Source organism: Salmo salar, chromosome ssa26, assembly GCF_905237065.1.
Source record: "Salmo salar chromosome ssa26, Ssal_v3.1, whole genome shotgun sequence".
NCBI lineage: Eukaryota > Metazoa > Chordata > Actinopteri > Salmoniformes > Salmonidae > Salmo > Salmo salar.
Window position 1 is genome coordinate 2,819,200 of NC_059467.1, and position 21,413 is coordinate 2,840,612.

The window sequence follows — 21,413 nt, forward strand, 5'->3', positions numbered from 1 at the left end:
AAAATGGGTCGTGGATGAATATTCCAGCATGACAATGACCCAAAACACACGGCCAGGGCAACAAAGGAGTGGCTCAAGAAGAAGCCCATTAAGGTCCTGGAGTGGCCTAGCCAGTCTCCAGACCTTAATCCCATAGAATATCTGTGGAGGGAGCTGAAGGTTCGAGTTGCCAAACGTCAGCCTCGAAACCTTAATGACTTGGAGAAGATCTGCAAAGAGGAGTGGGACAAAATCCCTCCTGAGATGTGTGCAAACCTGGTGGCCAACTACAAGAAACGTCTGACCTCTGTGATTGCCAACAAGGGTTTTGCCACCAAGTATGTTTTGCAGAGGGGTCAAATACTTATTTCCCTCATTAAAATGCTAATCATTTAAAACATTTTTGACATGTGTTTTTCTGGATTTTTTTGTTGTTATTCTGTCTCTCACTGTTCAAATAAACCTACTATTAAAATGTTAGACTGATAATTTCTTTGTAAGTGGGCAAATGTACAAAATCAGCAGGGGATCAAATACTTTTCCCCCCCACTGTAGGTCCAAGTTACCAATATGTTCAAGAACTCTAAACTTCATCATAATTATAAATTTCACGAATCACCTTGAAATCATTATAACAAATGACCTAAAATGTATTATCCAAATGGCTTTCCCATGAGGCTGATCAGACCCCACAGGAAAGCCCAGACACAGGTCGATAATCAAACCACCCCATCACAGAAATGTTTCTAACTATTTTAGACAAATGAAAGAAAAACCCTCAAACATTTCCTTATCAAAATAATTCACATCTGTAATTAAAACTCAGAAGAAAAAAAAAACTTCTAAAAATTCCATGTGTGTATACCCCTGGAAGATATCTTTGCACAAAGTGATATGGAAAACCCACCAATCCCACAGGAAATAGAAAACAAATCAAACATACGATTTTAAAAACACCAACAAATAGTAATAACAAATGTGTTTTGTGTGGGTATTTGCAAACCCTAAAGTAAAAACAAACAAAAAATTGCCAGGTCTTTTCCATTTTGGTAGTTTATGGCCTCTACCTCACTCACCCAAGATTATAGCCCCAGGAAACATTCCAAAGAGAGATAATGAAATCCCCATTTCCCCAAAGACAAACACAAAACACTTCGGTAGCATACATTATACTACACCGATTCAGAAACCCAAAAGTTAACTACAAACAAAACCTAATGATAATTCCACTGTACTCCCTCAAATCATTAATCATTTGTTTTAATCTATCAATGTATATGCATGCTTAATTGAACATGCGCTACCCTTAGATACAATTATGCTGGTATCATTACTAGACCAATATCCAACAAATATGTGATAGCTTTTTTCACCTTTTGGATTGTTCCTGTTACCCCACTAAATGGAAAAAAAATGTGTAAAAAATGTAGTACATTTCTCAGCGTAAGGAATCAGCATTATTTAATCCCAGGCATTTAATAAAATGTTGTTTGAGACGTGTTCTCCCATGTTTCCTTTAACATACATACTTTAATTGACTTCCATCCATCCCGGAGGAAAGAATCCTACTCAAACACATCAGATAATACAATGTTTAATTAAGTGAAATCAACACCAAAAATAAACAAACACTAAACAATAAACAAACCCATAACCTCTTTCCAGCAATCAAATCATTTCAACCTGTTGCATAAATTTAGTAAAAACAATCCTTGTCATTTAATAAAACTAAAACCTTTAAAAAGTTTGTGCTATCACATCAGCGTAAGAATCAAAACTAACTTTTTTCCCCACACACATAATATACAATGTTTTCATTCCCCAAAGGTCAATACTGTTCAGCTCGTACATTAATGATCTTCCTTCTGTCCGTACAGGGTCTGAAGTTCCAATGTAAGCAGATGATACATTGATCAATGCATGCAAATAACAAACAAGCTACACAAGAACTCACTACTTTAATGGTTCAGATGACAAAGTTGCTCAGACTCATGTTTGCATCTCAATAAAATAAAAAATAAAAACACAGTCTGCATGTTCCTCACAAAGAAAACACTGATGCCTCTTAGACAGATGTCTATGTATCAGGGGGAAAGTTCCACGTGATATCTGATTTTAAGTTCCACTGCATCATACTTGATTCCAACCTCTCTTTTTAAAAAGCAAATGAAAAGGTAATTCAAATAACCAAATGCAACCTAGCTAATTTCCAAAACAAATGAAATTGTTTTACTACAGAGGTAACAAAACTATACTTCAAATCTAGGATACTCCCCCACTTAGTACTTTTGTTCAACAGAAAACCCAAACCTTATGGCAACAGAAGGTCTGCCATGAGAGATGACTGTATAGTTCCCTTAAGGAAAAGCACCTTTAGTCAATCTGCTTTCAGTGTGAGAGCTTCCCATGTCTGGAATACCCTGCCATTAGACACACACAACTGTGATAAATTTGCACTGTTCCTGCAAAATAAAATTAACTCAACCTGCAATTCACTGTTGTTACCTAAACATTCAAACCAAGAATCAATAACCAGAAACCATCACAAACCTTTTACGATTCAACTATCCAGACCTGAATAGCTTACTGCCAAATATAGCACAGTGCTCACAACCAACTCTCTTCTAATCCTTTTTTTTTTTACCCGTAAGCAAAAATATAACCCACTACTCAAACAACGTTCTGCCTTACCTCTATCGTAAGATTAAAACCAAACTTTACAACCTCCTCTTCTCTTTCGGCTTCACACTTATGAAATGTCCAAGACTTTAAAAATAACATGTAAATCGCCAAACTTATAACATACATCAGTCAATCCATAAGAATAAACACATTTTGGTGGACACACTCTATCGCCATTATCTCTATATGTCATTTCCAGCAACAGACAACGTATTATATCAAAATTCGCCTCGCTATTATTTTGAATGAATTAGTCTTTCAATTTAAACTAATCAAGCTATCAAAACGTTCAGTTTATATCTTCAACAAACACTAGCGACCGTATCTTTCCAGGCAAAACATACCAATAGTTGAATTACAATCAAAAACACAGATTTTAGTCCATTTGCGCATTGGCCGGGAAATGAACCCGGGCCTCCTGCGTAGCAGGCGAGAATTCTACCACTGAACCACCAATGCTATTTAAATGAACCAGACTCCCAGCAAATAAACCCATTTACAATTGTCTGTAGTCGTAAAATCAGGCACGTACTACCGAGACAATTCCCAGAACATAGCCCTAATTTCAAAGTCCAAGCTTTACTCCAGCGATGATTCTCACATGCCAAATGAATAGATTAGCAGTCAAAGAGTAAAATCAACATTCATTGACTAGGAAACAGATCTTGCGCCTTTTTGCGCCTTTTAATAAAAGTATGTTTTCTCATCGTATTTCAATTACTTTACTTAATCATATTAAAATCAGGCAATGATGATTAGTTTGATGGATACCCTAGGCTTTGTCCGACTTTATAAATTATGTCGAGATTCCATCTTAATTCGCTTTAACTTTATGGAAAACGGTTTATTCAATATATCCAGCAACTCCTCTCATACTGGGAGGAGAAAATAAAACAGTTTCAGACCTTAAGGGCAGTTTTATTTCAACTGTTGTACCCAGACGGAGATAATCCAATACGCATTTATAGTTACATCGTTAGGGTAAGATAACCAAAAGTGGACACACTCCAATCAGTTTCTAGAGCACAATTTCCCAAACATTGTAGACAGTTTACTAACGCTTAAAACCTCATCTTTATCAAATTATCCATTAAACATACCAACTCAAAACCTACATAAGTCTACGAATGGGTGGTTTAAATTGTATCTAATTATATTCTCAGCATTCTTTATCAAATCTCTAGTAATCGATTATACACACACATCATATATTCACAGAATCCAAATAAAACGTTAGAATTTTTAGGTACTCACACAGAACTTTAAGGATCACTCACACAGGATTGGCCCGATACTCACACAGAACTGGTCAGATGTCCACACAGAACATCAGAACATAATTGAAAGGTTACCCACACAGTCAACCTACCCACTCACACAGAACGCTCCTACAAAGATTACCTAGTGGTAACTTTAACAAAAATACTCACACAGAGTAACTCAGGGCATACCTGGCTAGTACATTTAAAATAATTGGAATTCACCACCTCTGAGGGTCACTTAGACAGTCACCAGACATTCTCAGAACTAGGTCCTTATTCCAATAGGGCTTCACCAAGTACCATGTTTCACACAGAACACACAGTCACCCTGGCCCCTCACCCCCACAGACCGCACCAATCCCCACTGTGATCAATTCAGTGTCAGGACGGCTCTAGGTCGCACGCAACCGACCAGTGGCAGAGTATCTTTGAGTCCGCAAACTCTCAGATTACTCCCCTCTGACTCGGCCCTGTTTACGCCTCCAAGGTGCCCCCTCACAAAGGAATACACACTCAGAGCTCACGTAACAGAGGCTTTTCTAAAAACTCGACTTCAAGTGTGGTTTGCTCACCTCTTTCTTTAAAAAAAACTAAGTTCGAGATGTGGTATCCACTCAGCTTGCTGCCTCTCAGATCAAAGGTGGGTCCATCTGCTTCGTTCCCGAAGTGTGGTTTCCCTGAGATCTCAAGTTTGAGGGATCCCTCGTGCACGATTTACCTAGGTCGTCAGGCGCGATCACCAAGTGAAGATTCAAATCCCATCCTCGTCGCCAAATGTGGTGGCTAATTTCTGCATTACCAAATGAGGAGAGTTACAAACACACCAGTCTGAGTTAAACTACATCTTTAATAATTTAGATACTTTTGCAAAGTACTTTGACCTTCAATAATGCACTCTCTCGAATGAACCAGGAAGGTCTCTATACAACAATACAAAGAGCTTTTTATACCCATGAATCCACCCCTTCAACGTACATTGACAAACCACAAATCTTAGGAACAGTTCACAAAGGTTAAGTTTTGTATGAAAAGATATCTATAAAACACAGCAGACAGCAACTGCTATCTCAACAGTGTTCATTATATAGACCAGTGTCTGGTCTCCCTAGAACCGTCCCTCCCTGGTACGGTATAGAACAAAACCATTAGCTCATGTCCTCTGGAATGCTTTTTAGGCGTTCTTATCAAAATACACCATAAATCTCCTCTGTCAGTGCTATCTCATAGAGGCCCATCCTCAGTAAGACACCTCTTGTTCCCACTCCTGGACAAGCTCACTGAGGGGAGTGACCTGCGCACAGACATTGTGGAGACAAATAATTGTTTCCCCATTAATCACGCCATCCCTCCACATGGTTTAAGAATAGGTAAAGACACATTCACATATGAAGACAATGTTTCATTCTGTCCTCTCTTGCTGATATTCTGCATAGCAACAGAGACATGTAAAAAAAACAAGTCTGACCTCTCCCCTCTCTGGGCCCCAAGTGACTGAGCCCCAGCTAAGGGAAACGTGCAACTGAGAGACACCAGAGTCCAAAGGACACTTTCTAATGACAAGTATCTCACGTAAGCATATTATACTAATAAAACATCTTAATTATCTATGTTACCCGACTAATTCTGATTCATCCACCACACCGCATAAAACAGTCAAATCACTGCAATATTACCGCATAAAACTGTATGATCACCGCAATACAAAACAAGTGCTAACAATTTTAACCAATTGCAGCACTTTTTTAAAGCATAAAATGGTTCAATCAAGCTACACGTCAACAAACTTTTTCCCCTGTTAGTGCATTTTCGTGACAGTGTAAGAAATCATTGCAAATTGGGTAGGGAAAGGGGATACCTAGTCAGTTGCACAACTGAATGCATTCAACCAAAATGTGTCTTCCGCATTTAAGCCAACCCCTCTGAATCTATCACCAAAAAAAAAAAAAAAAAAATCCCGGAGGGACTGAGATATGATAGGATATTGTCTGTACTTATTACAAAGGAAACGGCTGTTTTTTCTTTTCTGTGTCCAAAATATTTGCAGTTTTCTATGGAGTACCCCAATGAGCACAACCAATAGTTAATTCAGTAAAGAATGGTTCTGACGTTTTTCCTTTAGTGTACAAATACAAATGTTTTGGACTGTTTTAGCCAAATTTCCAAATCACCTCTCATAGCCGTTCCCTGCTAAAACATTACTTTTATTTTCTACAAAGTATTTGCCGAAATTAATTTTGAAATGGATTAATTAGCAAATGCTCTCTGTGAAAAAAATAACAAATAAACATTCTTATCATGTACATTTATGGTTAAAACGGTGGAGAATGTCTAAGTAACAGGAGTGTATGTCTGTTTCTGCCCAGGATTGGGATACCCTAACCAGCCTGGGTTCTCAGACTTCCCAAATGCCCCTGGCACCCCTAATGTTGGGGAGTTCTCCTCGGGACCACCCCCCCTCTCCTACCAGGCTGACCTGCCAAGTGGACTCCTCACTTCAGACAAACCCATGGGACATCCCATGTCATCCCAGGTACTAACCTCAACCCTGCTGAGGGCTTTGTTCTTCCTGTTCTCAATGGTCTGGAGCCTTGACAAACAAATCCACCCCACCCCTAAAATAATCATGTTTGTGCTTTTACGTATTATCATTCACTTTTCATCTAACCAGCTAGGTGACAAAGTTGAAGTTCCCTTATTCGTTTAGAGACCAAACTGTGGGGTAGTGTTGTAGACGTGGTCTTTCTTTTGTATGTGGGTCCTGGTTTACTAATCAGTGTTGATGGTGCATGTCATTATGATAAGTTATCCATAAAATTCATAATGTAATCTGAATTAGAGGTCGGCCGATTAATCGGCATGGCCGATTTAATTAGGGCTGATTTCAAGTTTTCATAACAATCGATAATCAGCATTTTTGGATGCCGATTATGGCCGATTACATTGCAATCCACGAGGAGACTGCGTGGCAGGCTGACCACCTGTTACGCGAGTGCAGCAAGGAGCCAAGGTAAGTTGCTAGCTAGAATTAAACTTATCTTATAAAAAAACAATACATCTTAACATAATCACTAGTTAACTACACATGGTTGATGATATTACTAGTTTAACTAGCTTGTCCTGTATTGCATATAATCAATGCGGTGCCTGTTAATTTATCATCAAATCACAGCCTACTTCGCCAAACGGGTGATGATTTAACAAAAGCGCATTTGCGATAAAAGCATAATCGTTGCACCAATGAACCTAACGATAAACGTCAATGCATTTCTTAAAATCAATACACAAGTATATTTTTTTAAGCCTGCATATTTAGTTAAAAGAAATTCATCTTAGCAGGCAATATTAACTAGGGAAATTGTCACTTCTCTTGCGTTCAGTGCAAGCAGAGTCAGGGTATATGCCGCAATTTGGGCCGCCTGGCTCGTTGCGAACTGTGTGTGTGTGTGTATGTATATGTGTGTGTGTATGTATGTATGTATGTATGTATGTATGTACATACATACATACATACATACATACATACATACATACAGTGGGGGGAAGTATTTGATCCTCTGCTGATTTTGTACGTTTGCCCACTGACAAAGAAATGATCAGTCTATAATTTTAATGGTAGGTTTATTTCAACAGTGAGAGACTGAATAACAACAAAAAAACCAGAAAAACACATGTCAAAAATGTTATAAATTGATTGGCATTTTAATGAGGGAAATAATTATTTGACCCCCTATCAATTAGAAAGATTTCTGGCACACTCTTAAAGGGAGTGCTCCTAATCTCAGTTTGTTACCTGTATAAAAGACACCTGTCCACAGAAGCAATCAATCAATCAGATTCCAAACTCTCCACCATGGCAAGACCAAAGAGCTCTCCAAGGATGTCAGGGACAAGATTGTAGACCTACACAAGGCTGGAATGTGCTACAAGACCATCGCCAAGCAGCTTGGTGAGAAGGTGACAACATTTGGTGTGATTATTTGCAAATGGAGGAAACACAAAAGAACTGTCAATATCCCTCGGCCTGGGGCACCATCCAAGATCTCACCTCGTGGAGTTGCAATGATCATGAGAACGGTGAGGAATCAGCCCAGAACTACACGGGAGGATCTTGTCAATGATCTCAAGGCAGCTGGGACCATAGTCACCAAGAAAACAATTGGTAACACATTACGCCGTGAAGGACTGAAATCCAAAAGCGCCCGCAAGGTCCCCCTGCTCAAGAATACATATACATGCCCATCTGAAGTTTGCCAATGAACATCTGAATGATTCAGAGGACAACTGGTGAAAGTGTTGTGGTCAGATGAGACCAAAATGGAGCTCTTTGGCATCAACTCAACTCGCCGTGTTTGGAGGAGGAGGAATGCTGCCTATGACCCCAAGAACACCATCTCCACCGTCAAACATGGAGGTGGAAACATTATGCTTTGGGGGTGTTTTTCTGCTAAGGGGACAGGACAACTTCACCGCATCATTTGACGGGGCCATGTACTGTCAAATCTTGGGTGAGAACCTCCTTCCCTCAGCCAGGGCATTGAAAATGGGTCGTGGATGGGTATTCCAGCATGACAATGACCCAAAACACACGGCCAAGGCAACAAAGGAGTGGCTCAAGAAGAAGCACATTAAGGTCCTGGAGTGGCCTAGCCAGTCTCCAGACCTTAATCCCATAGAAAATCTGTGGAGGGAGCTGAAGGTTTGAGTTGCCAAATGTCAGCCTCGAAACCTTAATGACTTGGAGAAGATCTGCAAAAGGAGTAGGACAAAATCCTTCCTGAGATGTGTGCAAACCTGGTGGCCAACTACAAGAAATGTCTGACCTCTGTGATTGCCAACAAGGGTTTTGCCACCAAGTACTAAGTCATACTTATTTCCCTCATTAAAATGCAAATAATTTAAAACATTTTTGATATGCTTTGTTCTGGATTTTTTTGTTGTTATTCTGTCTCTCACTGTTCAAATAAATCTACCATTCAAATTATAGACTGATAATTTCTTTGTAAGTGGGCAAACGCACAAAATCAGCAGGGGATCAAATACTTTTTTCCACCACTGTATGTATGTATATATATATATTGTCTGATTGAATCGCTATCGGCTTTTTTTGGTCCTCCCATAATCGGTATATCGGCGTTGAAAAATCATAATCAGTCGACCTCTAATCTGAATGAATGAACCATATAAAGTTGAAGAAATTGATTAAGTTCAACTATAAAGAATAGGTTAAGCGTGGGTTAAGATGGTTTCATATATTGCTTTGTTGTCTTGGCCCTTCTACAAATCACAGGTGCCATCAAAGTCGTAAGGAATTGATGATGAGTTCTAATTGAAAGGAGCATGACACTTTGGAAGGGTAGTTGGATTTGAGTTGAATTGGCTTGTTATAAAACTTTATTTTACTTCTAACACACCAAAGAATATTATACGTTGATGTGGCACAGACGTGTTATGCAGGAGCTTATAATACTTATAATACTTTTCAACTCAGATTCCCCATTCGGGCCGCATGGACTCCTCCCACAGTTCTCTCCAGCATCAACAGCATCAGCAGCATCAAGGCCTCCATAGCAACTCACACCTCGGGGGACCAGGGGCACCCATGATGCAGCCTCGCAATCCCTCCCAAAACACCAGACTACACACAGAAAGCTCCTTTGGGTTAGGGGGTCCCGCTTGCTCAGAGGTGCCAGAGCCTTCCTTGGATGTGAGTAGCAACATTTTAATTCACTCACTTCATGACCTAGCTACTCAGTGCATTGCTACACTACATTTACATTCACACTGTACACAATGGCTGTATCGCATCAGTGGAAACCAAGACTGTTTTCAGGGCAGGTCTGCCAGTTTGGACTAGAAGAAGTGACTTTTCGGTATTAGGTTAAGGTTAGGAAACGGGTTAGGTAAAATGTAAATATTGTTCCAGACGTGGAGCCTTCCGAGTGGCGCAGCAGTCTAAGGCACTGCAGTGCTTGAGGCGTCACTATAGATCCGGATTCGATGCCAGGCTGTGTCTCAGCTGGCCGTGACCTGGAGACCCATGAGGCGACGCACAATTGGCCCAGCGTCATCTGGATTTGGGGAGGGTTTGGCCGGCCAGGATGTCCTTGTCCCAATGCGCTCTTGCGACTCCTATGGCAGGCCGGGCGCATGCGTGCTGACACGGTCGCCAGTTGTACATTGTTTGCTCTGACACATTGGTGGCTGGCTTCTGGTTAAGCGAGCAGTGTGTCAAGAAACAGTGTGTCTTGGCAGGGTCGTGTTTCAGAGGATGCATGGCTCTCGACCTTTTCCTCTCCCGAGTCCGTACGGGAGTTGCAGCGATGGAACAAGACTGTAACTACCAATTGAATGTCACGAAATTGGGGAGAATAAGGGGTATTGTACCCCCTTTCTCCTCAATTTCCATCTTGTCTGATCGCTGCAACTCGCCAACGGGCTCGGGAGGCGAAGGTCGAGTCATGCGTCCTCCAAAACATGACCGGCCAAACCGCTCTTCTCAACACCCGCCCGCTTAACCCGAAAGCTAGCCGCACCAATGTGTCAGAGGAAACACAGTTCAACTGATGACAGCCTGCAGTCGCCCGACCCACCGCAAGGAGTTGCTAGAGCGCGATAAGCCAAGTAAAGCCTCACCTTGCCAAACCCTCCCCTAACCCGGACGATGCTGGACAAATTCCCGGTCACGGACGATTTGTGTAACAGCCTGGGATCCAACCCAAGTTTGTAGTGACACCTCTAGCACTGCGATGCAGTGTCTTAGACTGCTGCGCCACTCAGGAGGCAACTCGAACATATCTAGCTTCATCTAGGCCTGCCCTGAGAACAGTCTTGGTTCCAATTTATGCAAAGCTGCTACACAATGGCCCTCATTCATCAACTTGTTCATAAATAGGGCAACATTTTCGCAGTATGGTAAGTTTTGCACTATTCATAATGCTTTTGCACTGTGTAATGTGTAATACACATTATATTGTATTATGTTGTTGAGGAAAACTCAGAGATATCAGGCAGAACTCATTTATCAGCAATAAGAGATTTATTCAAGCAATTGGAAGGAAGATCACTCAGGATGAACCCAGAAAGTAACCTCCAGGATATACCGGAAAGGAATTCTCAGGATATACCGGAAAGGATCTCAAAGATTTTACAATTAGTCTTTAGATACTTAATCTACACAAAAAGCTGCTTAACCATGCTAGGGGGAGGCAAGCTTACATGAGAGATAAGGGGTTCTTGGCTCCCATAAAGCATTAAAACAAGCAAAAGCAGGTTCTAACCAGTTCTCACAGCCTATGTGTCTAAGATAGGTGAGTGACAAGATCTTTAGAGCCTCAACAGACATGAGCAGCCTGGATGGCTTTTAGTGTCCCAGAGATAAGGACGAATAACAAATCACTCCTTAAAATCATTGAAAGAGTACGAGGGCAGGGGGCACGGGATGGGCCGCAGAGCCGCACACAGAAGACGGACCTAGCCCATGGGGGAGAGAGGTGGACCCACACCCCACCACACTGGGTAGCACAGAGCAACACTAAGCGCATTGCACTAATAATGGTGCTGCCTAGGGAAACATTCCCGCTGTTCTTAGTGCCAGTCTGCACGTTCAAACTAAAACAATGTAACTAATAATGGAATCTTTGTGCTTTCGTTTAATAAAATAATGATACAAATTATCTTTCAAAATGCAGATATTTATTTAGTTATGGATCCATAATGAATTACTATGGGAATAAATATCACTGAATTACAGAAATATCGGAACAAAGTTGTCTAATGAAAGTAAACAAATTGTTGCTTACTGGAAAGTACTATTTCGAACACACACGGTCACGTTGTACAGTGCCATTATGGCTATTAGCAGGTAGCTGGACAATAGACTTGCCTAGGAGGGTAGGGGGAGAATTCTAAGTTAGGTTGGCTGTATCTCAACAGGCCGTGATTGGTTGCAATTTCAGTTTAATCCACCAGAAAAGACAAAACAAATAATACCACAAAAATTATTATTGTGTATCACATCTGACCGTGATTGGGAGTCCCATAGGGCGGCGTACAATTGGCCCAGCGTTTCTCTCCCTCTAAAAACATAAATAAATATTTTGGCCTTTACAAATATTATTTTGGCCTTTATTCAGATTACAATTGTTCACTTTCGTTTTTTTTTTAAAACAAAATAACCTCCCAAATATCGTTATATATTATCAAGTTGATGGCACAGTCATATAGCGGCACCTACATAAAGCTGAGTGACTCACTCATTCATGGCTTTGGATCAAAATAAATAAGGTTATTTTTGATAGTCTTTTATAAAGAAATGTTTTGGTTATCCTGACCTGGACACCATGTACAGTATTATAAGTACAGTATTATAATAGCCCATTATGAGATATTAGCAGGACAATATACCTTTACCAACACATCTCTGTATTTTGAATCTTTGTGAATGGGGGCTCCCACAGTGCAAACGGTTGCAGGTTCTATACACGTGCCGGCCGCCACCGTGAGACCCATGAGGTGGCTTTTGGTTTTAATTTAGAATCCTCCAATCCTCTATATATAATTATTGGCGGAGAGTCACATTTTTCGATATACTGTAGGCCTACCGTAGGCAACATGAGTCTCACTAGTGTTGAGTAATGTGCTGTTAAAAGTGGTGTAGGTTTTATTTATTTAAAGAGCATATTGAAGTTAGAAGCAATAGGATTTGAAGCAATAGCCTACGACTATTTGAGCACCGTTTCGCGCTGCTCTGAGACAAGCACGTGGACTGGTCAATGAGATTTTTATTTTCACTGAATTTCCGGTTGGGTATTGGTTAGACTACAATTGGGGTGTAGAAATGTTATGCTCTTAGTGTAACCTTTATCAAGCTCGGCAAGTCAGAACCTCTTTGGGATCGGTGTTCCGCTAGCGTTCCACTACGACAACATCCGGTGAAATTGCAGAGCGCAAAATACAAAAATCATAATATTAAACATTCATGAAAATACAAGTGTCTTACAACGTTTAAAAGTGTAACTTCTTGTTAATCCAACCGCGTTGTCAGTTTTAAAAAAGCCTTTACGGCGAAAGCATACCATGCGATTATCAGAGGACAGCGCCCCACATCAAAATACTTTTTCAAACCAGCACAGGCGTCACAAAATCCCAAATAGCGATAAAATAAATCACTTACCTTTGAAGATCTTCCTCTGTTTGCAATCCCAACGGTCCCAGCTACACAATGAATGGTTGTTTTGTTCGATAAAGTCCTCCTTTATATCCCAAAAAGTCTGTTTAGTAGGCGCCATCGATTTCAGTAATCCACTCGTTCAACGTGCATACAAACGAATCCAAAAAGTTACCGGTAAAGTTCGTCCAAACAAATCAAACGATGTTTCTAATTAATCCTCAGGTACTCTAATATATAAATAAACAATACAATTTAACACTGAGAATAGTATGTTCAATAGGGAAGATAAATATCGAAGAGCGCGCTCCTCATTCACACTCGCAACAAGACTATTTTCCTGAGAGACACCTTGGAAAAACTACAACTACTTGTTCATTTTTCAAAAAACAAGCCTGAAACACTTTCTAAAGACTGTTGACATCTAGTGGAAGCCTTAGGAACTGCAATCTGGGTCCTATCTATTTGTTTTTCACATAGGCTATCATTGAAATGGCCTGTGACCAACAACAAAAAATTCCGGATGGATTTTCCTTATTTTTTTTCCTGCCATATCAGTTCTGTTATACTCACAGACATTATTTTAACAGTTTTTGAAACTTCAGAGTGCTTTCTATCCAATGCTACCATTATATGCATTTCCTAGCTTCTGGGCCTGAGTAACAGGCAGTTTACTTTGGGCACGTCATTCATCCGAACTTCTGAACACTCCCCCCAAGCCTTAAGAGGTTTTAAGAACAAATTCTTATTTACAAGGACAGCCTACTCCTTCCTCCCCGTCGGGGAATTGAACCCCGGTCTCCCGCGTGCTCGCACGACACAGGGATTCTTTAGCTAAATAGCCCAGTTCTGTCGCCTACTCCAGACGGTCATGTTGCATATTTTCCTTTCCATCCTAACGGAAACCGAGTGTTTTTCGTTTTTCTTGGATAGAAACACCATAATATTAATCAAGTTAATTAAGCAAAATGTATTTTTTTTAAAGGTTTTGAATTCTCTAGTACAGCCACTATTGAAGGCTATCAAATGCTTCTCAAAGATGCCCTATGGCGGTCAAACTAGCACTAACTAGCATTAATGGTGCCAGTGGTTCACACTTAAATAACGTGCCATAGAATTCTGCGGCACCATGCAAGCTGCGCCGCAGTACGCTGCAACTTTTAAAGGACTGTAAACATCAGTCATGTTACCTCAGCTAGTTAACAACCTGGTAACTTTACCAGTACATCTAAACATCTGGGGGCACAGAAAGAAAGGAAAAGAGATGTCTTCTTCCGAAAATCTATTAATGAAGGGCTGATCTCTTGCATGTCCTCACTCACAAACTTGAAATACGTTCAATGTAATGCATCTCAATAGGTAGAGCTTTTACACAATGTAGAAACCTAATATTCCACAAATGACTTTGTAATTTCAATGACAGGTTTTTGTATCAATATTTTAGATTTTTATAACAAACATATGTATTTACAGAGTTAAATATTAGTTTCTGAGCTACAAAAAAATGTGGAAGACATTGCTCATATGCTAATGTTGACTATTTTCAACTGTGAATGATTGATTGATGAGCGAGGCACAATGTGTTAATGAGCGCAGTACCTGTTGTTGTACATAATCTTTAGGGATTCTGATTTCTCTCTCTCCTCTACAGTTACTTCCTGAATTGACAAATCCAGATGAGCTGCTGTCTTACCTTGGTCCCCCCGATTTACCGAACAACAGCAATGATGACCTACTCTCCCTCTTTGAGAACAACTGAGTCCCGGTGCTCCTCTCCACAGTCTCCCATGGTTCCCTGCAACACATAAACTACATACAAGAAGTATCCCACCTACAATGTGGGTATAAAAAATACTTCCTGTAATATAAGAGCTCCCCTTGAGCCGAAAATGGCCGTCAGTGGTAGGCGTGTCGAGGAGACATTTGAATATGAGGAAAATCTTTGATGTCCCTTGTCTGACTATAAACTATGGTAATATTTTGTTTTATATCTGTAAACTATTCCCGCATCCATTCCCTTGTTACTACCTTTCTTGCCCAAGGATCCAATTGTATTTAAAGGCTTCCTTACTAGAATCACATTTATTGTATGTCATTCAGAAGGGATTATCAATGTATGCACATTTTCTTATTCAATGCAGTTGTGATGCAAGTTTATGTCCAACTGAATTTGGTGAGTTTGAAATGTCCATAAAAGTATGATTAAATAACCTTTTTTAATTTACAATAATAAATGGAAGATGAATACATTGAGGGGATGCCCTATGTGTTTCAAAGATAAATATGTATTTTCACTGCCTTTTACTGTGATTTATCAATGCACAACAGTGACAAAACAGCAATGTAATTTCCACATTTACATAACCATTCCAAGCTATGATCATTTAGCACACCGGCACACAACCAATTACTCAGTCTTTTTATATTCTAAATTAACAGATTTTTATGCATAAATGTTTGACATTATATTCATTACAATGGTTAACAACCATGTAGGCAAATGGAATAAATGGCAATCTGTAAGGCTTTGTGAGACTCAATTCTTTGGAGCAGCTATGGAGCCAAAGCCATACCTTTATGGCTACATGTAAATATATGGCTCCATCTAAATCAAAGATGACCACACCAACCAGATGTAGTCCCCTGTGAATTTTTTTTTAATGTGAATTAATTTGCAAACTTCTGGTTCTTACTGATCCAGATACACTTTTATTAAAGCCTACTTTATATTCATCCTACACTAACGCTTTGTAGGCCTGCTCTTTGCAGAATGACAGAAAAATGAACTACACAGGTATGGGCAACTGGCAGCCTTTTCGTAGGCCCCTGGATCAATTATTATTAAAAAGAACGAATTCAGGGTCCCATTACTGTTGAGAGTTAGAATAGTAGAATATACTAGTTGCAATTTTTGTCATTTGGTTGTGCATCAGCAGATTTTCTCTTGTTATGTAAGTCACTGACAGTCACTCAATAAGTCCATGTCAGCTAAAATTGTTTAGATTGTAAATTTGTCTAGCCAACTATCTAAACTTAGTAATCATGGTCCAATTACAGACCAGGGAGCCTCCATTAATTTTGTTGGCTACTCTCACTCTGATAACGTATTAAAAACTGCAAACATTTCTCTTCACCCCATGGCAAAATGAGTAGAATTGCATGAAGTTAGTTACATTTCTAAATCTTCTCTCCACCCCATGGCAAAATGTATAAAATTGCAGCAAACTTGCTTTAACACTGCAACATTTTCTCTACACTCCATGGCAAAATGTGTAGAATTGCAGGAAATTAACTCTTAACATGTAATTGTTTACCAGATAATTATGATATTATTAGGAAATATTTAGGCCTACTGTGTTGAGGCAAATTTGGTTTATTTGAAAATAATAACTTTTTACTGACTTGATAACATATTGTCAAAGGCACGTAGACAATAATATTTACTGTGTCAATACGGGAGTAGGCTAGTGAACAATCGTAACATAATTTGATGTGCTAGTGTTATTTATTAAATGGATGAATTAAATTGTAAATGAAAAGAGCACTTGCCAAACATGGATTGTGTGTGTGGGGTACAGAGATTGGGTAGTCATTTTATAATCATGTTGTGGTCTTTTGTTCATCAAGCAGAGATTGTCTACTGCAGTATTTGGTTGTCGAAGTTGGTCGCTTAATGGGTCCAGTATGTCAGCTATATGGTCCAATACTTCCTGATGGATTGGAACCTCAACCTGTGCCATAGTTGCTAACTAATCCAGAAAAGTGGAATTCTCGCCGCCACCGAAAAATTAAATAAACTCCTTATAAGTATTGTGGCTATGTATCTCAATGTCAGGATGTGAAAAGACACACAAGAATAGCATGGTCTTTAAATAGAACCTGTGTGCCTAGCCCCGTGCCCAGCCCAACCCCCTGTCACTTCACCAACGCCTGGCATTGAAACATGCTGGAAGCAGCGAAATAATTATTTTCAACGATAGCAAACAAAGAGCATCAGCCAAACATGGATTGTGTGTGGGGAGTACAGAGTTGCGGTAGTATAATAATGTTGTGGTCTACATTTTTGTTTATCAAGCAGACCAGATAAATTGAGATGATGGGAGAGCCTGTTAGGCTATTTAAAATGGAAGAATACAATCGATATACTATAGCATGAGACTAATACCTCCTGTTTTTTTTTTAATGGGATTTGAGTGCTGTTTTCGAAAAATGTATATGTATACTTAAGACACTGCAACATTACGGAGTGTACATCAATTTAAATTCCACTTTGTAACTAAACTATAAATAGGAAAAAAATCAACAAGGTACTGGACAGGCCTATGATGTCTAAAGGTCTGGCTTTCCAAGCCATTCTGTTCATCTAGAAGCAGACCTGATTATAGATGGTGGGAGAGCCTGTTATTTGAAATGTAAGAATATAATTTACTGTATATACTGTAACAATGACAAGAATCCCTTTATGTATACACAGTGCCTTCAGACATTATTCCAACCCCTTTACTTTTCCCACATTCTGTTACTTTACAGCCTGATTCTAAAATTGATTTAAAAAATGTTTTATCGTCAATCTACACACAATACACCATAATAACAAAGTAAAAACAGGTTTTTCAAAATGTTTGCTAATTTATAAATAAAGAAAACCCTGAAATATCACATTTACGTAAGTATTCAGACCATTTGCTCAGTACTTTGTTGAAGCACCTTTGGCAGTGATTACAGCATCGAGTCTTCTTGGGTATGACACTACAAGCTTGGCACACCTGTATTTGGGGAGTTTCTCCCATTCTTCTCTGCAGATCCTCTCAAGCTCTGTCAGGTTGGATGGGGAGCATCGCTGCACAGCTATTTTCAGGTCTCTCCAGAGATGTTCGATCGGGTTTAAGTCCGGGCTCTGGCTGGGCCACTCAGAGACTTGTCCCGAAGCCACTACTGCGTTGTCTTGGCTGTGTGCTTAGGTTCGCTGTCCTGTTGGAAGGTGAACCTTCGCCCCAGTCGGAGGTCCTGAGCGCTCTGGAGCAGGTTTTTATCAAGGATCTCTCTGTACTTTGCTCTGTTCATCTTTCCCTCCATCCTGACTAGTCTCCCAGTCCCTGCCGCTGAAAACCAACCCCACAGCATGATGCTACCACCACCATGCTTCACGGTAGGGATGGTGCCAGGTTTCCTCCAGATGTGACGCTTTGCATTCAGGGCAAAGAGTTCATCAGACCAGAGAATCTTGTTTATCAAGGTCTGGGAGTCTTTAGGTGCCTTTTGGCAAACTCCAAGCGGGCTGTCATGTGCCTTTTACTGAGGAGTGGCTTCTGTTTGGCCACTCTTCCATAAACGCCTGATTGGTGAAGTGCTGCGGAGGTGGTCCTTCTGGAAGGTTCTCCCATCTCCACAGAGGAACTCTAGAGCTCCATTAGAGTGACCATCAGGTTCTTAGTCACCTCCATGTCCAAGGCCCTTTTCCCCCTATTGCTCAGTTTGGCCAGGTGGCCAGCTCTAGGAAGAGTCTTAGTGGTTCCTAACATCTTCCATTTAAGAATGATGGAGGCCACTATGTTCTTGGGGACCTTCAATACTGCAGGCATTTTTTGGTACCCTTCCCTAGATCTGTACCTCGACACAATCCTTTTTCAGAGCTCTACGGACAATTCCTTCGACCTCATGGCTTGGTTTTTGCTCTGACATGCACTGTCAACTGTGGGACCTTATATAGACAGGTGTGTGCCTTTCCAAATCATGTCCCATCAATTGAATTTACCACAGGTGGACTCCAATCAAGTTGTAGAAATATCAAGGATGATCAGTGGAAACAGGATGCACCTGAGCTCAATTTCGAGTCTCATAGAAAAGGGCCTGAATACTTAATGTTTTATTTTTTTATACATTTGCAAAATTTCTAAAAACCTGTTTTGGCTTTGTCATTATGGAGTATTGTGTATTGATTGATGACAATAATTAATTTAATACATTTTTGATTAAGACTAACGTAACAAAATGTGGAAAAAGAGAACGGGTCTGAATACTTGCTGAATGCACTGTAATTCGATAAAATTGTCTATCAAAATTAACGTGACAGCGAACATTTAATTTTTTGGAAGCCTATTTGGACATAAACCGTGATGTGAAAACTAAGGCACCTGGACCACATATTGAGATTCACTTTTATTAAGTGAATCATGTGTTGCACAAAATTAAAAGGTGACAGTTGTAAGACTGTTAACACAGTGGCTGAATTGTCAAAGAGAGTAGTAGCCCAAGGGTACCGAAGTAAAAGTTGGCTGTCTTTGGCTACAGGTTTAACTGTTTTTTTTCTTCTTATGGCTAAAATTAATGGGTAAAGAATAGGGTTTTGGGAAAAAACTAAGAAAATAAGGTCAAATGCAAATTAATTACTTAAAAATCATACAATGTGATTTTCTGGATTTTTGTTTTCGTCTCTCACAGTTGAAGTGTACCTATGATAAAAATTACAGACCTCTACATGCTTTGTAAGTAGGAAAACCTGCAAAATCGGCAGTGTATCAAATACTTGTTCTCCCCAAATCAAATCAAATTTATTTATATAGCCCTTCGTACATCAGCTGATATCTCAAAGTGCTGTACAGAAACCCAGCCTAAAACCCCAAACAGCAAGCAATGCATGTGAAAGAAGCACGGTGGCTAGGAAAAACTCCCTAGGAAAAACTCCCTAGAAAGGCCAAAAACCTAGGAAGAAACCTAGAGAGGAACCAGGCTATGAGGGGTGGCCAGTCCTCTTCTGGCTGTGCCGGGTGGATATTATAACAGAACATGGTCAAGATGTTAAAATGTTCATAAATGACCAGCATGGTCAAATAATAATAATCATAGTAGTTGTCGAGGGTGCAACAAGCATGTCCGGTGAACAGGTCAGGGTTCCATAGCCGCAGGCAGAACAGTTGAAACTGGAGCAGCAGCACGGCCAGGTGGACTGGGGACAGCAAGGAGTCATCATGCCTGAGGCATGGTCCTAGGGCTCAGGTCGTCCGAGAGAAAGAAAGAAAGAAAGAAAGAGAGAGCATATTTAAATTCACACTGGACACCGGATAAGACGAGAAATACTCCAGATGTAACAGACTGACCCTAGCCCCCCGACACATAAACTACTGCAGCATAAATACTGGAGGCTGAGACAGGAGGGATTAGGAGACACTGTGGCCACATCCGATGAAACCCCCGGACAGGGCCAAACAAGCAGGATATAACCCCACCCACTTTGCCAAAGCACAGCCCCCACACCACTAGAGGGATGTCTCCAACCACCAACTTACCGTCCTAAGACAAGGCCGAGTATAGCCCACAAAGATCTCCGCCACGGCACAACCCAAAGAGGGGGCGCCAACCCAGACAGGAAGACCACGTCAGTGACTCAGCCCACTCAAGTGACGCACCCCTCCCATGGACGGCATGGAAGAACACCAGTACGCCAGTGACTCAGCCCCTGTAATAGGGTTAGAGGCAGAGAATCCCAGTGGAGAGAGGGGAACCGGCAAGGCAGAGACAGCAAGGGCGGTTCGTTGCTCCAGCCTTTCCGTTCACCTTCACACTCCTGGGCCAGACTATACTTAATCATAGGACCTACTGAAGAGATAAGTCTTCAGTAAAGACTTGAAGGTTGAGACTGAGTCTGCGTCTCTCACATGGGTAGGCAGACCATTCCATAAAAATGGAGCTCTATAGGAGAAAGCCCTACCTCCAGCCGTTTGCTTAGAAATTCTAGGGACAATTAGGAGGCCTGCGTCTTGTGACCGTAGCGTACGTGTAGGTATGGACCAAATCGGAAAGATAGGTAGGAGCAAGCCCATGTAATGCTTTGTAGGTTAGCAGTAAAACCTTGAAATCAGCCCTTGCCTTAACAGGAAGCCAGTGTAGGGAGGCTAGCACTGGAGTAATATGATCAAATTTTTTGGTTCTAGTCAGGATTCTAGCAGCCGTATTTAGCACTAACTGAAGTTTATTTAGTGCTTTATCCGGGTAGCCGGAAAGTAGAGCATTGCAGTAGTCCAGCCTAGAAGTAACAAAAGCATGGATTAATTTTTCTGCGTCATTTTTGGACAGAAAGTTTGTGATTTTTGCAATGTTACGTAGATGGAAAAAAGCTGTCCTTGAAACAGTCTTGATATGTTCTTCAAAAGAGAGATCAGGGTCCAGAGTAACGCCGAGTTCCTTCACAGTTTTATTTGAGACGACTGTACAACCATCCAGATTAATTGTCAGATTCAACAGAAGATCTCTTTGTTTCTTGGGACCTAGAACAAGCATCTCTGTTTTGTCCGAGTTTAAAAGTAGAAAGTTTGCAGCCATCCACT

The 21,413-nt window shown here is 40.5% G+C and overlaps 1 protein-coding gene across 3 annotated transcripts in view; it reads left to right on the plus strand.

Moving 5' to 3' along the window:
* The window catches only part of LOC106587026 (zinc finger MIZ domain-containing protein 2), a 92,315-nt gene extending 76,703 nt beyond the window's left edge, over positions 1–15,612 (plus strand). For all 3 annotated transcript variants that reach the window (XM_014174873.2, XM_014174871.2, XM_014174872.2), the window contains 3 exons: positions 6,287–6,453; positions 9,412–9,627; positions 14,741–15,612. In XM_014174873.2, the coding sequence (XP_014030348.1) occupies positions 6,287–6,453; positions 9,412–9,627; positions 14,741–14,848 (491 nt within the window). In that variant the 3' untranslated portion in view covers positions 14,849–15,612. The remainder of the gene's footprint in view (positions 1–6,286; positions 6,454–9,411; positions 9,628–14,740) is intronic.
* The last annotated feature ends 5,801 nt before the right edge of the window (positions 15,613–21,413 follow it).